General features: G+C 42.9%; 1 protein-coding gene across 9 annotated transcripts; it reads right to left on the bottom strand.

The window, feature by feature from the left end:
* Positions 1–694: 694 nt before the first annotated feature.
* LOC306825711 (anillin-like) lies at positions 695–16,803 on the bottom strand. 9 transcript variants are annotated; one of them, XM_079346626.1, is made up of 24 exons: positions 16,611–16,803; positions 16,002–16,101; positions 15,727–15,894; positions 15,217–15,306; positions 14,862–15,046; positions 13,855–13,947; positions 12,983–13,070; positions 11,513–12,598; positions 10,952–11,268; positions 10,214–10,308; positions 9,824–9,953; positions 9,522–9,657; positions 9,026–9,202; positions 7,264–7,390; positions 7,077–7,125; positions 5,217–5,285; positions 5,105–5,137; positions 4,994–5,015; positions 4,710–4,819; positions 3,493–3,546; positions 3,243–3,329; positions 2,074–2,181; positions 1,840–1,982; positions 695–1,089 (listed from the first exon to the last, which is right to left on the bottom strand). In XM_079346626.1, exons 1-24 carry the CDS (start codon positions 16,626–16,628, stop codon positions 924–926), a joined length of 3,651 nt encoding a protein of 1,216 aa, XP_079202752.1. In that variant the 5' UTR covers positions 16,629–16,803; the 3' UTR covers positions 695–923. The 9 variants fall into 9 exon arrangements, with proteins under 9 accessions (XP_079202752.1, XP_079202754.1, XP_079202753.1 ...); XM_079346628.1 differs by having other exon boundaries at positions 5,226–5,285; XM_079346627.1 differs by having other exon boundaries at positions 12,983–13,067.
* Positions 16,804–17,327: the final 524 nt, after the last annotated feature.

Here is a 17,327-nt window from a genome sequence, read left to right as displayed (position 1 = left end):
CCATTTCAATCCATTTATTTAATACCTTCATTTAGGGTGCATAGAATGAGAGTTTACATGAACAACAAGGTGACAGAGTGAAAGCTGGAAATACATAGAAAAGAACAGTACATCAGACATTATGGACATTAGGTATTATAGCAGCACCACTTCATCCCCCTCTTTTGCCCGAACCAGTTTTTTAATTCATCCTCTCACATAAAACATTTCTTACAATATGTCAGCAGATGCTTTGACAGATCCACATGTTGTTCAAGCACACTGAAGATATTTCAGCCAAAGATCAAACATGCACTGTCACACAACAGAAGCACATGTATGGTGTAAAAACACGAGCTATGACTCCTTCTCTTGTGGGATTATAAATTGTAGTGCGTTTCCTGTCATGAATACATTCTCACTCCAGACTATTTTTTTTTAGTCATAGATTTCCTTCAAATTTAATATTTATTATTATTTTTACTACACAACTGAGATTATCCTTCCAGTTTAGATGATAGAACACATAAAATAAGGCCCATTCATTTGTGTTCATTTCACAAATATTGAACTAAAAGAGTTTCACCTCAGCAACTGAAAGTGAGCAAATGATATTGCAAACGGAAATAAGTCCAAATAAAAACCTGATTTCCATATAACCACGGTAAGAAAAGAAAACTAGAAATATTCAAAGATAAACTGCAAATCATAATAAAAACCATCAGATTCCACCGTATTGGATTCAGATTAAAAGAAATAAACTATACGACATTAAACAGATGTCTCCCCAAAGATAAATCAACCAAAGAAGCACGATGTGTTTTCTCTCCATTTTTCAAAAATCTGTTTGAACCCTTTAAAGAAGGAGATCTCTAATATCAGCCTGTGTCTGTGCCTTAGACTGGCTGCTGATTGGCTCCTTTGTTTAAAGTGTGGGCTCGTAGTTACAGAATGCTCTCCCTCAGGTTCCCACTGATGGAGGTGTTTAACTGCTGACTTTGTGTTCGGGATGCTGATGTTCCGTTCCAAGTGCGAAGGTCCAGCAGAACCTGGTTAAGTTTCTCCATCCAGTCCAACCTCTCCTGTTTTGTGTCGGCAGAAAACCAGCACCTGAAAAACGACGACAAGCTCAAGCAGGCTGTTTACTGTGACCATCAGAACTGGAAAAGGGCCCCAACACACCAAGCACACGGCAAAAAACGAGACAAAGACGATCTGTGGCGTCGCCTCACGTCGCATTTGTCTTGGCCAAAAGTCGCACTTGAACACACCACCACACGTGACAGGAAATAACTGTCCATGCCAGCAGGCGGCAAGTGTTCCTTATTATGATACCAGAAGATCATGTTGACGCCGCTGTCGCTCACCACTCGTATCATTACTACAGTTTAAGGGACTTATGACTCTCTCCCAAAACATTTTGGACCCGTTACTCACCTCCTGTATGCCAAAAAAAAACAAAACAAAAAAACAAGTGAGAAATAGTTCCCAGATTTAAATATACAGGAATCTCCCTTAAGGATCAAATCCTGCACACAAACATTTATTGTATCAGCAACGCGTCGGTGAGACCGTCATCAAATGTTTGAAAGTGAGACAGTGTGCAGGAGTTAAGTCGAGCGCTCTCCTTCACACCTGGCCTCTCTGACATCACCAACAGGCGGCACATAGAGCACGCTGACTTTAAACTAAAGTTGCATCGTTATAATAATAACAGGCTATGAAGATAAAAAGCCTTCAAACTGCGTGACAGGGAGAAGTCGGGGATAATCACATGTCAACATGTTGACGAGGAAGACAACAAACACTAAGTACCCAAGAAGAGAGTTTTCTTCAGTTTTTAAGTGTGATCAATCTTACTTGGCCAACGCGTCCTGGCTGGTGTCCTGCTGCGGGACGTTGCTCACCAGCTCAAAGGTGAAAGGTCGAGCACACGAGTCCCTCCTAACCGGCCTGACGCAGTGACTGCTGAAGTTTGACAGAGAGATGCTGCCCTCTGCTCCCTGCCAGGAGAAGAAAAGACATCAGAATAAACGCGTTCATAAAGTAGGTTGATGACTTTGTTTGCAGATCCGTGTGTTGCTCTACCTCTACCTTTGTTTCTCTGTCGTTGGGGTGATTCCAGTAGGACATGTCCAATCCCTCGAGAACAAAGAACCTGCGATGCCACACCCCATATCCACTGATCAACTCAAACATCGTCTGAGGACACAATCACAAAAAAAATAAAAAATGAGTGAAATGCAGCTTCATGAAGAAGAGTGAGAGACAAGCACCGTACAGTACATCAGTAATAACATGTTACTGTTATTTTAGGGGTCGGGCCATGTTTATTCTGGTTGGTGTTTTTTTTTTTTTAATTAAATTTAAAATAAATAAATAGAATCCCAAAAGACCAAGTACTTAGAGTTTGCTGTTGTATTCCATTTAATTGTATTGTATATTCCTTAATTTAATGAAATTTAAACTTGCTCAGAGCCGTTTTTTAAACTTTTTTTTTTTTTTTGCTATTGATGCCATTTATATTTCCTGTTTTTTTGGAGCTGCTGAAACAACCAAATTTCCCCCATTGGGGGATCAATAAAGTTTATCCTGATCCTTGTATCTTTAATCACTAGAAGTAGCCTGATGGCTTCAGAGATGAACCTTCTTGTCGTCATCACTCTTTTCAACTTCTCCAGACTCTTTTTTTTTTTTTACCAAATGGAAATCTTATCTTGCAGTCCTGATTGGTCCTTTTGTTTTTGTAGTGTTTTGATTTGTTTAGTCTCAAAGTCAAAGGGGGCTGATTTTACTGCACACATGACACACCTGTTTTCTTTGGCTTTTAGCTGTGTATAAGTCACTTTTATTGGGTTTCATTGTTGTGCCTATTGTTTTTGCTGTTTGTTGGGGGGGGGGGTTAATGTTAGGGTTCTTTGTAACTATCTTTGTCTTTCACTGTAAAGCACTTTGCTTGGCTACTCGCTGTTTTAAATGTGCTATATAAATCAAATTGACATTGACATCAGTGCAGTGAATAACTCAAAGAATGAAACGTCAGATACAAACTTCAAATGCTTTCACTGGAACCAGCTGAAGCAAATTCCTGAATCTATTCAATGTTTTTGTCCTGATAAGATGTTAAAAACCCTGCAAAGGAAAAAACTGGCCTGAGGTGTAAAACAGACAGGGTTTCCTTTTTTCAGGTTTAAGACAGTGTGGCACAAACAGACAGAAATATCTGCCGAGTCATTGAAAATATTCCATCTGTCATCACTGACCAGGAAGCCTCGGTGCTGCACGTTAGAGTGACTTTGGCTGTCCAGCTGCAGGTAGATGTTGCCCTCTAGAGGAGAGAGAAAGGGCACCTGCAGTTCAGAGGGAGGACGGAGGGGACACACTGTTAACAGTCGAAACATGAAAGATATCTGTATGTGGTTTCTGCGATCCGGCAGGGAAGACTTTGAACACATTCTGAGGTTAACTTGTATGAACTGAAAGAGTTGATTCTTTCGAGCGGAGAGGTGAAACCTTTTCCTGAAATTCATCTCCCAGCAGCCTCCTGATTTTGCCTTCAAGTTTCATCTGAGTGAAAGAAGGAAGGAAGAGAGAGAAGAGAAGGGAAGAGGTTTGGTCACCACAGAGCCCAACCACGTGTTCAAACTCCAAACAGAACAATCAGGGTGTAAAGTACAGTGACACCTGGCGTGTGTGCTGCAGGTCAGAAATGAAATGCAGAGATGTGCAACACCAGGTGACAGATGTGCAACACCAGGTGACAGATGTGCAACACCAGGTGACAGATGTGCATCCACTTATTTATGTATACGTCAGAAAAAAAATCTAAATGTGTGAAAACATTCACAAAACTTGTCCTTTCTTCTTGTGGAATCCAATCCTTAAAGCACTAGATCAACTTCTCCTGTCTGCAGTCAGACAGCTTTGACCTGAAGTGTTCCTTAAGGCTGGTTCACACGGCAGGATTTTAAAATTGTCGGCCGATTTCCCAAACTTGAGAGACCACACACATGGCGATAAATAATCAGAGGTTTTACAGTTTTGGTCGTACAGTGTGTGGTGTGCGGCCACACGGCAACAGCATCACACCACACACCAACCGATTTCACTCGCGAACGTCCCCCGATCAGACAGGAAATCTCGCAAAACCTCTCGAGATCAAACGTGATTCCAGAGTCAACAAACGGACGATGAGGATGTTATAGGGATTGTTTGTGCTGTGTTTTTATCTGAAAAACACGCTTTTAAAAAGAGGAGTCGGTCAAAGGAGCGGAGACAACGGGAGCATGAACTGTACTTTCTACATGTTGATATGGAGGTGAGTAGTTGACCGGTGATTTCGCTACAACGTCACCTCGCTTTCTGATTGGCTATGTGTCACATTCAACAGGCTCGTGCTCGTTTTCTCCTCGGGGGACACCACACATGATGAGAGATCGGGCCAAAACAATCCAACATGTTGAATATCCCCGATTTGAGATCGGAGCGGTCCCGACATTCTTCCGACCGGACGAGAACGGTCTGAACACACCACACACGGCAGGATGATCTTATAAGATTATCTTATGATGATCGGGGCGTCCTTAAGATTATCGGAAGGGGAGAATCGGGGCCAAAATCGGCGTAATTATCCTGCCGTGTGAACCAGGCTTAAGTCTTTCATTGCAGGGTACAAAGACTGTAATAAAGTAAGTGCTGTCCTCATATATACATCATTATGGATGTATTACCTTATCGAGAGGAAACTTTCCGTTTCCCAGTGAGGCCAAGGTGACCTTGTGAGAGCCGACCAAACAGAAGTCGCTGGAGCGACGGGTGTTGAGAGCAGGAAGAGCAGCAGCTGAAACACAAAGAAGAGAAGTCAGTCCAAACAGAAATCTGCATGAGCGTTAAGGACAAGTCATTGTGCAACGAGCGCATACTGAACAGAAGTGCAAACATGAGTCAACTGTTACTCTGTCGACCGAAAGACTGAAAAAAACAAACAAACATGTTTTCTTCTAATCCGTCTTACTTGTCAGACTGTTCCCAGATCTCTGAGGGGGGAAAAGAGAAGATAACGTTCAGGCTCGTTTCAAAGAGGAGACTAAACATCTGGCCTGTCAAACACAAACGAGCGACTCACTGTGATCGTGTTCAGGATCTTTCTCGGTGTGACCTGAGGATGTAAAGGCATCATAGATTCATTCATGTGTTGTTGGTTAGTAAGTACACTCTTGTCTCATTGGTTCACTCACTGTACTCACGCGTGACTTGGTGGTGGCGGTGGTCCGGTCCACGGTGCAGTTATTACCTGAAGTGTGGGACTACATGGCACAGAAAGAATCATTTGAAAACCTTTAAACCTTTTAATCATCACAGATGTTCTATTGACTGCCACAGCTCACACTGTCTCAGTATTTGATCTGCACGGTGAGAAATAAGAAGGCCTGTTTGGTGAACGGATCACTGCCTGCTCGAGTTAAAGACAGTATTTATAATGAAAGTCAGACGTCTGTAAGTTGTTCCTTCTATTTATTTACAGTTGTAAAAACATAAGTTGGACGTAAGTTATAAGGGATGGGCACATCGGGGTCTCTCATCATATTGTACTTTCTTTGACCGGGGCAAAATGAATGATTTTCAGACACTTAAAAGATTACATGGCTTAAAAAATACTGATTTTTTTTAGATTTTTGCAGATACGTCATCACATAAATAGTTCCATGACACAAAGTAGAGCTGCTTTTGAAAATGACCTACTGAAAATCTTTATTAGTGCATATAAGGACGACTCAGGGCTTAAAGTGATATCAAGACTTTACAAAGGGCTCCAGGGTATCAAAACAGTAGACAACACATATATCAAACAAAAATGGGAAAAGGAGAGTAATAAGTGCATCCCAGGGGAAGTATGGACTGAATATTGTGAAGCTCAATGGAGAATCTCAAGCTCACTTCTCTGGAGGACTTTTGGCTGGAAGACTCTTTGTAGATATTTTATCACCCCTGCTCAATCATCTTACTATTCAGGTACCACCAGCTGCTGGAGGAAATGTGGCTCTCAAGATGCTAATCACTATCATATGTTTTGGGACTGTCCAAAGGTACACTCTTTTTGGCGCAAGGTCCATTTCGAATTAGGAATTATATTTGGGACAAAAATAACCTTTAATTGGGACGAACTTTTTTTTGGACTACTAACTTCAACGAACACAAATACTACAACTAAGAAACTGTTTGGAATACTGAGTGCAGCAGCGAGGAAAGCAGTCACAAGGAAATGGCTTAAACCAAATACTCCATCTATTAAGGAATGGTATGACATTATACATGAAATATATGTAATGGAAAGAATTACTTTATCTGTGAGACTCCAGGACTGTAAATTTGAGGAAATTTGGAAGACGTGGAAAATGTATATTACCCCGAGATGCCCGGCCCATGTTTGAGGGGGAGGGGAGGGAGGTGGAAACCTATTAAACTGTGTTTCTGTTCTTCTTTGTTTGGTTAGGTTTTTCCTCTTCTCTTTCTCCCTTCTTTATAATCTTGTATCACACCCCATGTTTTGTTCTGTTTAATGTTGTAATACGATGTACAAAAAAAAAAAAGAAAAAGAATAATGGATCAGACTGTGAAAGAATGTAACCTGCAATGACAATGTGTTGGAAATGCAATGATCCTAAATAAAGAATTATAAAAAAAAAAACACGTGCTTGTGTTTATTTATACGACTGGACGTTGTGCCTCCTGAAATGTGACTTGAAATACACCAGCTCAGCCTATTGTGTGAGCTGTGATGAGAGATGGAGAGCTGGAGGTGAATGAATTATGATCTTTGACCCAACTTAGCAAAACTAGGGAGAAAAAAATCAATTTTTCTGCATTGATGTGAGTTGCATTTACTTTCAATGATTTCTGTTGGGCTCTACAACACCAACGTGAAAGCTCAACACTGCTGAAGGTTAAATGTCATAATGAGTTTCATGCTAGCTTATAATGTGCTGACAGAATGTAAAGCTAACTCTTGTATTGTGGGCCACCACGTTTGTTTAATTTACCATCTATTACAATAAAGAGGATTTGGATTAAGTGCATTATAAACATGGTGGTCTCACCAGGCTGTAGACTTCAACATCAATCTCAAAGGATGAACGAATATCCTTCCTGAAACAAAGAATACAGAATTCGTGAATGTTCTGAATGGGTTCATCCGTTCATCAGTCAACCTCACACAAACATGGTCACGGCCACGCCATGTCTGAGACGATGACACATGTGAGAAGCAGATGGAGTTGAGCTTACAGAGTGACAGACGTAGGGAAGGAGATGGTGTCTCCGTTCTTAGCGTCAGTGGCTGTGGCCAGCGGAGTGGCCACGATGTTGCAGGGCCCGTAACGAATCAGGATGAAGAAATAGTGACTTGGCCGACCTGAGAGGCAACAAACAAATCAATTCAATCACTACGTGTGTTAATACATCCCAGAATTCAACAGTCCCCGGTGACGGCAGCAACCTTTGTGCTAATACGATCTCAGTGAGTGACTCGACTGTTGAGTTTTTATTTACATTTATATATATATATATATATGACAATATGCTGACTGCGTAGGAGTCATGTAAACACCTTATTCTAATTGTCATAACATGATTAAGCTCATGTTCTGATTAGAGCTGAAACGATTCCTCGAATAACTCGAATAATTCGATTACAAAAATTCATCGAAGAATTTTCGCTGCCTCGAAGCTTCGTTAAGTTTTTTTTTTTTTTTTTTCGTCATCAAAACTTTGGTATGAGTATAAAACACGTGTAATGTAGCTGCAGCTACCTGCTCCTCTCTCTGACACACAGCGCTAACGCGCACACGCGAGCGCGGCGCGCCCCTTTTCATTTTTAGTCAGCACACAGTTGATCCGTGATCCATACGACCCAGTCAGGAACACGTGATCTGGTCAAACAGTCGGCTTTTCTCCGTTCACTCTCTCCGTGTTTGCAGCTAACATAACGATAGCAACGTCCTCTCACAGTCTCTGTCATAGACGCGTCTCTGGTCTCTGTAGTCTGTGAGCGCGCTGAATGCACGCGCTGCAGGAGCAGACAGAGATACACTTCTAACAATATACAGGCTGATTATATTAAATGTCTAATGTCTTCAAAGCTAAATCAAGACAGAACTTGTTTGTGGAATAATAATTTAGCAAATATAAATTTAAAGTTTCTCAATTTCCTTATCTGACATAATGATTGATTCTGTGATTGATTCAACAGAACATAATGCTTTCTCTATTAAATGTACTGTAACAGATGTGTAGGCTACACAAAACACTATTTGCTATTTCAGCCATTAAAACGTGGTTGGCCTGTATTTTTCATCTACCTGCCGCCTTGACCAGTGACTCATAAAGTGAATTTGGGACCCTGTCAGTAATATGGTGAGCATCATCAGCAGCTGTAGAGCAGAGGTGGTTGGCTGTAACAAGCAGGCGTTTCCATGGTAACTGCAAAGAAGCAGGTTTGTAGGGACGACCCAAGACGAGTTAAACCTTAATTAAGCAAAAGTATGATTTATTAGATTACTCGATTAATCGACGGGATATTCGATAGAATACTCGATTACTAAAATATTCGATAGCTGCAGCTCTAGTTCTGATTATTAAAACCTGAATAAGACCCCTGCCACATGCCTGTATCATCCCCAACAGTGGGTGATGAATATGCCCATTCAAGGATTTGTTTTACAAGTTGCCACTTATGTCTGACTGTGAAGAAGCTCAGTGCACATGTGTGTGGCTGCTGGAGCGAGTGAGGGGAGAGAGAAAAAGTAAAAAAAAAAAAAAAAAAAAAAAAGAGAGTAAAAAGTTGCTGCACCCCAGTAAAAATGACGGAGGTTCGCCCTGAAAGTGAGAGATCACCTTTTTTCTTTTTTAAATATTGCCTAAATCAGAATATGGACCTTCATAGGAAAATGATGTGCATGTAAATGTGGTCACTGATATTCATGGTCTTTGTCTCTTTAGAACCACAGCACCACATGAGAATAGTCAAAGTGTTGACGAGCAGCGCTACCTGTGCGGTTGAGTGACGAGCAGACAAATTCCACCTTGAGAGGCAGCTGGATGTTTGTGATGCTCACAGTCCCTCTGCAGGGCCGCTGGGAATTGTATTCCCTGTCCTCTCCTGACTCTGGGTTCCTCTCCTCTCTCAGTCTGGCCACTTCGACCAACAAGGCAGAGCGCTTCTCAGCTGAAACACACACAGGGACATTTCACGTAAGGACAGAGGGGAACAAAAGGCAGAGGAAGCTCCAGGCGTAACGACGTCTTCTTTGTTAAAAGACAAAATGAGCAGGATTTATCGGCTGCACATAAACAAACATTAAAAGCACAGAAGCTTGGCCTAATGATCTGGGAACTGGTTGCCGGATTTATTAAGCTCCTTTGTCACACACTCTTCAAGGCGGGAATCTGGTGAATTAATTACTTAACAAAGTGACTTTATGCTGCCTGCTATAAAGAGAATAAACTGGCTTGATAGAAATTTTTTATTTTTGAAGTGCACGTACAGGAGACCAGCAGCAGTTTCTCAGCTTCAGCCTCCTCCAGTGAGCCGCGTCCATGCTCCTCGTCAGTACAGCAGCTCAGAGCCTGGAGAGTCTGGCCGATTACCGTCTGAAGCTTCCCTGCTTCTTCGTTTAGCGCCTGCGCAAAGACAATGGTGTTTAATTCTAACGCTGCTTGAATTAAAAACAGAGAAGAGGATATTTTCAGCAGTACAGTGGATGGAAGTGATGGATTGTGCAGACGAGGGAACGTTATTAGATCTCAACCTGTCAATCAAACAAAAGTCACTAAAAGCACCCCTGACCTTGATTTTCTCCTTGTTGCTGACAGAAGGCTGAGGCCTGGACTTCTCCGGAGCTGGACCCTGAAGCCCTGCAGTGACACTCTGAATGGTGGCTGGCTTGCTCTGTCTTTGTGTGCGGTAGGCATCAATACTGTCAAAAAGCAAACCATCATCATGTCACAGACAGACCAAACAGGAAGCACACACTCTGTAATATAACAGCAATGATCACTCTGTGGTTAGCTGACTGATTTGAGTCAGCCAGCCAGAAGAACCTTCATTCTTTTTGGTATGAAGTATCTGAAAATATATTCCAGAATCATTTCAATGGTAAAAATCCTTTTACATACAGCATTGAGACTCTCCTTAAATATGTTATTGGTAAAAGAACAGAGATGAATCAGGACTGACCTGTACAGAGGAGCCGACTCAGCAGGAGGGGAGGGGGCCTCTTCTGGAGTCAGAAGAAGAGACGGAGGGTTGGACTCCTCCTTCACCGTCAGTCGCTGTTGTTAAAAACAAAACAAAACACTTAGCAGGGTTTTGATGAACCGTCTCTCCTAGCAGGACTACATTCAGCTCACATGCAGGCCTTCTTCCTGCAGGCGCTATCAAACCTCTGCAGACGATGCTAAATGCAGCAGCAGGACATATCTTCAACCTAAAAAAAGAGCACGTCACTCTGCCGTTCATCTCCTCATTCTCTCTCAGGAATACCTGTCATCTTAATGAGAATGATGGGTTTTTTTGTATGTTTGTTTTGGGGAGGGGGCTTGTTCTGCCTTTATTGGAGAGATAGGATGGTGGATGGAAATCAGGGGGAATCAAGTGGGGATGGGTGAAAGGGTCAGGTTGGAGTTGAACCTGGGCCACCTGCCTCCACATATGGGATGTGCACACCAACAACTGCACCACCAGTACCCCATAATGAAGACCTTAAGATGGTTTCTCTACTGGTTAGGGCTCTTAAGAACTGCTGTCATATTCTGCCTGCCCAATCAGACTTCAAGCTGTTTGTTTACTCTTACTGACGTTGTTTCCTCTTTCCTACATCCTTGCTTGTTCTCTGATGTAAAAAGAAAAGCGTCACACAAATAGACTAAAAGGATCTTGTGTCATCAACAGTGAAATGTTGGGTCTGCTTCTTACCAGAGGGGTGACCGCCGCCTCTACAGACTTGCTGAGAGGAGAAAGGATGCAGCTGGGAGGAAAAGTCAGCATGTCGTCTCCTTCTTTTTCCAGCATCTCGCCATCCTCCCTCTCCTCTACACTTCTACCCTTCTCCGACTCCGCGTCCACCTTAACGTTATCTGCAGCGCAAGCTCCGATACCACTGTCACCATCCTCGGCGTTGTCACGATGCGCTCGCCCTTCTTCTATCCTTTCGGCGTATTCCAGCACTTCCTCAAACATCTGGTCGATGATCTCAGCCGTGTTGGTCTCGTCGTGAGAGCTCAGCTCAGCATCTGTCCAAAACAAAAAACAGTCACAGGCGTTCAAGAGATGAGATGACGAGGTCTCAGACAACTTAAAGAGTTGAACCGATGACAAAGCAACACATTGTCAGGTGCACCTGCGCAACATTAGATAACCTTGTGCTGTGGAAATAAATCTCAGTCAGATCACCGCAAGTGGATTTCCTTGAAGTAAAATAAACTTCACCCAGGTGTTCCAGATGTGCCCTCAACTAAACCGTCTCACCTCTCTTACCTGACAAACTGGTCTCTACGTCGGCCTCACACCAGCTCGAGTCCTTTATGAGCTCAGGCTCCAGGAGAAAGGAGACTTTCTTTGAGCCGTCTCCTCCCTCTTCCTTTGGAGCTTCTTCTACATCGACGACAGCCGGCTCCAGTTCCTCCGTCTCCAGGAGGAGCTCCGACGCCTGGACTGCTGTCAAACTGTGAGCTCCGTCACTTCCAACCTGAGTCTCCACCACTGACTCTGAAACATGTTCAGTAACTGTCGGAGCTCTGCTGCCCAGGTCTATCCCATCTGCGTCCTCTTCCTTTATGCTAGATGTCTGGATCGCCTTTGACTGTTGACTTACAGCTTCTTCACAAATCCTCCTCTCGGCGTCGTCTAATGTAAAAACATCTCGGCTGTCTGCTCCGTCGTAACAGCCTCTACAGGACTCTAGATTCTCTTTAGACCGGTCACCTGAGCAGCTCTCTGAGCACGGCATATCTCCTTCAACTTTCACATGTTCCTTCATTTCAGATGAACCAGCAATCTCAGCCGAAGCGTCGCTCAAATCACATTCGCCATACTCCGTGTCAGAGAGCTCACCTTTATCTTCTCCCACTCTGGATGATTTCGACTCGCCCTCATGTTCGATTGACATGGACTCTTCTTTGTCTTTTCCCTCCAAAGGATATCTCCAAGACCTCAGCTCCTCTTCCGTTGAGCTCTCCATCACCTCATCATTGTGTGACGAACAATCAAAGGAGTTTGCTTCGGACCTGACCGTTTCACTTTCTCTGGACGTTTCACCCGTTTTCCTCACGTCGGATTCTTCTGAGTGAGAACCTTCTCGGGCGCTCTGATCATCCCCTGTCGGCAGCTCCGACACCTTCTGCGTCTCAGAGAGAGGAGCGTAGGACAAACCCTGATCCTCGCTAAAAGACAACGTCAACACAGTCGGGGTCTGGGACGTCGGAGGCCTCGACTTCTCTTCACCTCCGGCTAAAGCTCTGCAGTCTACCTCGTCCTCATGACCACTTTGGCCCTTTCCTTCATTACAGTTTTCAGGCTCTACAGATGCTGCCAGAGCTTCACAGTCCCAGCATGACCTTTCACCTGTTGATAAAGTGACCTCACATCTTAACAGTAGGCTACCTGAAACCTGTTTGTGTGTTTATTTCTTCTTATTTTTTTTAAAAGACCAGACAACTTCAGGTCACATGTCCGACCCGTAGCAGCTCAAACAAATCCAACCAGATCATTACATCACCAAGAGGCTGAAGGCTTTTCTTCATCCATGTTGTTATATCCAGAGCACCTTTTAATACATTGACTAAGGAATGTAGAAAATACCTATCAAGACAGTGTTGAGTGTTTGGGACACGCCTACTTTTACTGCTTCAGTCAGTCTGCAGAGTTTTAGTGAGTGTTGACCTGACCCTTTGAATGACAAAAATCAAATGTGTGCATTGAGTTTATATGGATCACATGATGGTTTACCTGTTCCAGCTGAAAACTGCTTGTTGGCACCTGATGTTGTCGGTTCAGTGAAGCTGCCATCTTTATACTCAGCGTCTCCAGAAGCCTGCTGGAGGCCACAGCATCGACGACGGGAAACGAAGAAGAAGTTGATGAGTATGTGAAAAGTGAGCGAGGCAAACCAGGTCTACAATAGCAGAGCTTAGTAAATAAACATTAAAAAAGGTACATTTTCATGATTCAAATTAAGACCATATACTGTGCAAACACAAAGTGTGGAGTGAGAGATTATAACTGTCCAAAGCCCCAAACTGAAAAACAATAGGTGCAGACATCTTCTGATTTCGAGCCACATGAACGGTCGATTTCACCTCAACAGTTTGTTTCTAATGAATGTGTCTTGTTCTTTTTTTATGATTGACAAAAAAAAAGCCCATTCATGTGGCTCCATGTACCAACCCAGGTGTCGAAACAAAAGGAAATCAAGAGTTATGTGGTCACAGACTCACATCCCAGGGTTTCATGGGAGGCCAATGGACTCCCCTTACAGACCCAGGAACCCAGCAGGGGGTGGATGTGGGTCCAGGAGGGGTCCTCCCCTGATAAACGTTTACACAGGCTGGTGTGTACATTCTCAAACAAATCATTCACACAAATAATTCCAGCTGCTAAAGACGACCGAAAGTATGACGCTCTCATGTTTGTGTAAATGGTGGCTGGTTGGATTTACAAAAACTAAATGGTTGTTGGTTTGTGGAGGTTTTCTTCCGTTTATTTCAGTTTCAACACTTTGAATTGTGTCTTTAGTTAATTTCATGCTCATCCAACATAACAACAGAAAATGTTGCTGTGTGAGGGTTTGCTAGGTAACATATGGTGATGACAAAACCCACCTGAGTTAATGTAGGATCAGAGCTGCTCCTTTTCAACCAGGCATTCTCACTGATTGGTTGAAAATGCAACTGGTTCAACTCCAGCTCTCGTTCCTGTTCAGGGAAACGGTGTCAGAGATCGAACCCACACTTCAATTGTTGGGACACAATTCATGCATGTCTGATGGAGAACACTATTTGATCTTGGAAGTGGAAAAATGACGAGTTGCTCAGGAACCCTTAAGTCGAAAACATGAAGAACCTTAAGTAGCCCGAGTTAAATCCAACATGGCTGCTACGTGCATCAATGGTAAATAAACTGTACAATATAGAGTTCATAAGTAACTCAGTCCTCCTTTGTTTCATTTAGTCAGTCACACTGATAGTATGGAGAAAGTTCGATCTGTGGACATGGTGTCAGCTTATAAAAACTACTGCAGTGTGTTATCATTGCTTTGTATTAGCCAAAAAAAAACAAAGGTAATCCTGGAGGTGCTCATGTTGCTTGTCAGACCTTTTGCCAATCTGCAATTGGAACGTGGTTAATTAGTGTGTGACATCATTCGAAAATCTGAGAGCCAATGGTACGCACCATAAAAAAAAAAGTTTAACTCATTTCTCACTTCACAGATCAAACAACAGCTAGTAGCTTAAAGGCAGGGTTGGTACTTTTCTAAAACTAGTATGATTTTTAATGTAGCATTCCCTCTGTGCTCCCTCAAAATCCACGCCTCTCCCCTTTGTGGTCATTGGTCTGCAACAAGGTGCTAGTTTTTTAACATTTACAACTGCTACTGATGGCAGATTTTCTTTGTTCTTTTTAGATCACATGAATGATTTTTTTTTTCTGTCAGGACCTTGAGACAAATTCAATCACAATCTTAAAAAGTGTATCTGAAGAAAATGACCAACCCTGCCTTTAAAGTTTAGAAAGTACAAGATGCTGAGAGCAGAGCATTGTTTATCCACAATCAATGTTTGGTATAAAAACAAACCACAGCATTTAGAAAAGAAGTCTCTGAACCGACCTGGCGTATGCGGACAGCCTGCTTGGAGCTGGGAGTTGTAGTTCCCTGGAGTTTCTGCTGGATGTCAGATACAAAGTCGGAGCAGCTCTTTGGGCAGGGGTTGGCAGAGCTTGGTGTGGGGGCAGGGCTGGCCTGGAAGAGTGGCGCTTTAAAACGCTCCATTCTCTGAGAAAATTCTCCCTCATCTGAAGAGAAAAAAAATGATAAAGAGATTTGCTGATTTTTAACTTTGTTACATTTCATCTTCCTCAGTTTATTTTTTAAGTTAAATATTAGGAAAGAAGCACTGTCTTTAATAGAGACGTTTTATTTATCCCACACAGAGTCTTGACTTTGTGTTCTTGTGCAGCCTCACCGAGGAGATGCTCTCTGAAGGCCTTTTCCTGGATCATGACTGATGGGCTCACAGCGCCAGGATCAGACAGGCAGCGATGGGCCAGAGGAGCTACTCCAAAAGAAAAAATAAATTCACGCCATTCCAAACAAGAATACTCAGCTGACAAAAACATGACACATACAGCTCAACCTTTCTCAATGCAGATAAACCAGCCTGACTGTTGACTTTGTCTAGTATGCAGGCCATCTTTAGAAGAACCACATCCCCTGAAAAATATTCTATGTTCTTTTACATACAAAACCCAGTAACTACTTCGAGGTCCACTTAGGTTAAACAAATGCAATCTTAATCATCTGACTAGGTTAGAAAGCTCTTTGTGGTATAGTAACATGAACAAAACCTGACAGTCATTTTGGAGGCTGTCAAATGAAACGGCAAGCCGTTCAATTCTTGTTTTTTTGCTGATAAAATATTCAAACAGCCTTCACTGATGAAATTGGGAGGGCAAGATATGTTAGGTTAGGAAACCTTCTTGTCTCTTTGTGAGTAGGTGGACCCGGGACCGCACTGAGGGAACCATTGGTGTGTCTGGCTTTGTCTCTAGCTCCAGCAGGCGTCCAGAGAAGGAAGGTTTCGGACTGCAGTTCTCCTGACCAGCTGCCTCCAGGCGCCGCCGCTTCTGTCCCTCACTCTCCTCTAAAAAATTTGGAAGGAAGAGGTGCATTGTGAAGAAGACTGCTGTGTTCATGCAGAGACGGTGTATTTATAAAGATGCACTTAAAAAAAAAAAAATAGACAAAAACCTGATGATGTGAAGACATTGTCCTCTGAATCTGACAGAGGTGCTCGCTGACGCTTCAAGTTGGTGCTGCCACTTCTTTCCTGGTCAGCTTCCATCATGAGCTGGAAAACACATTCATTACACACTGACAAGAACAGGTTGCTCGACACAGACAAACCAGAGTCACGCCAGTGTATTTGACCAATTCTACAAGTCCTAGTTATGTCTTAAAGGGATTCCTAAATGGTTATTTCTGCCTTCTTAGTTTTAATACGCCAACAAAGTTGTTCATTATTTGACTACAATAAATACATCTCGCTAACAGTCTTACACCTGAATAAATGACCGAGGCAGAGAAGAAACTCTGGGCGCTGTCACGGTGATTTTAAAACATGAAACATATCTGAAAAGGTTGTGTTAGCTCGTCAACTGAATGAATCGCATTAGATTACACAGTTATAGCTATACAACTTACATGAAGTTAACTATTCTCAGAGCATTGACAGCTACAAGAGCTGGTTCAGTTACAGTACACGTCCAGTAGCTACCTTTATGCTAACTTATCGACAGAGCTAACTTTAGCGTTAGCCAGCAGTGTTGTTTAAGCGATGCGGGTCGTTTGTCATCTTACCTGAAAAGATGTCTGCATGAAAATGAAGTCTATTTTTGAAACACAGACAAACGCTAACTGACAGAAAGCGAGAAAACAGCCTCCGCGTTGTTTTATGTTTTCAGTCTCCTCCTCCAACTTTAAATTTCAGCGGGTCTTGTGACGTCAGCGGAAGACGCAGCAGCTGTCCGGTCGTTTTCCCCGGTCACAGAGCTGATCCAGAGCATAGACTGTAAAAATAATTATGGATTTATGTTCTCCGCTTAAATGTGTTAACCTAACTGAATAGAAATACAATTTATATTCAAGAATACCATTGTTGTAATGTAAAGGCATTTGATCTGCGTGTTTACTTTGTGTAATACAGTAAACTGCCTCACTTGGAGCCACACAGTACACAGACTGAGGATCAGGTTTGTATTTTCCTCCTCCCGCTAAATTATGTTTTAGCGCTGACTCTGGATCAGCTCTGTGACCAGGGAAAACGACCGGACAGCTGCTGCGTCTTCCGCTGACGTCACAAGACCCGCTGACATTTAAAGTTGGAGGAGGAGGAGACTGAAAACATCAAACAACGCGGAGGCTGTCATGCACGCATCTTTCTCAGGTAAGATGACAAACGACCCGCATCGCTTAAACAACACTGCTGGCTAACGCTAGTGTTAGCTCTGTCGATAAGTTAGCATAAAGGTAGCTACTGGACGTGTAATGTAATTGAACCAGCTCCTGTAGCTGTCC

This window comes from Symphodus melops (genome assembly GCF_947650265.1).
Source record: "Symphodus melops genome assembly, chromosome: 6".
NCBI lineage: Eukaryota > Metazoa > Chordata > Actinopteri > Labriformes > Labridae > Symphodus > Symphodus melops.
Note: the sequence above shows the minus strand (reverse complement) of the source record. Positions and strands in the feature narration are given on the sequence as shown.

Bases quoted from the DNA above. Each gene is read 5' to 3' on its own strand.
- LOC306825711 (XM_079346626.1), bottom strand. The intron at 15,895-16,001 runs GTTTTTGTCTAT...CAAATTTTTTAG, and splicing joins CAATGTCTTCACATCATCAG to AGGAGAGTGAGGGACAGAAG. The intron at 15,307-15,726 runs GTTTCCTAACCT...CTTTTGGAGTAG, and splicing joins ACTCACAAAGAGACAAGAAG to CTCCTCTGGCCCATCGCTGC.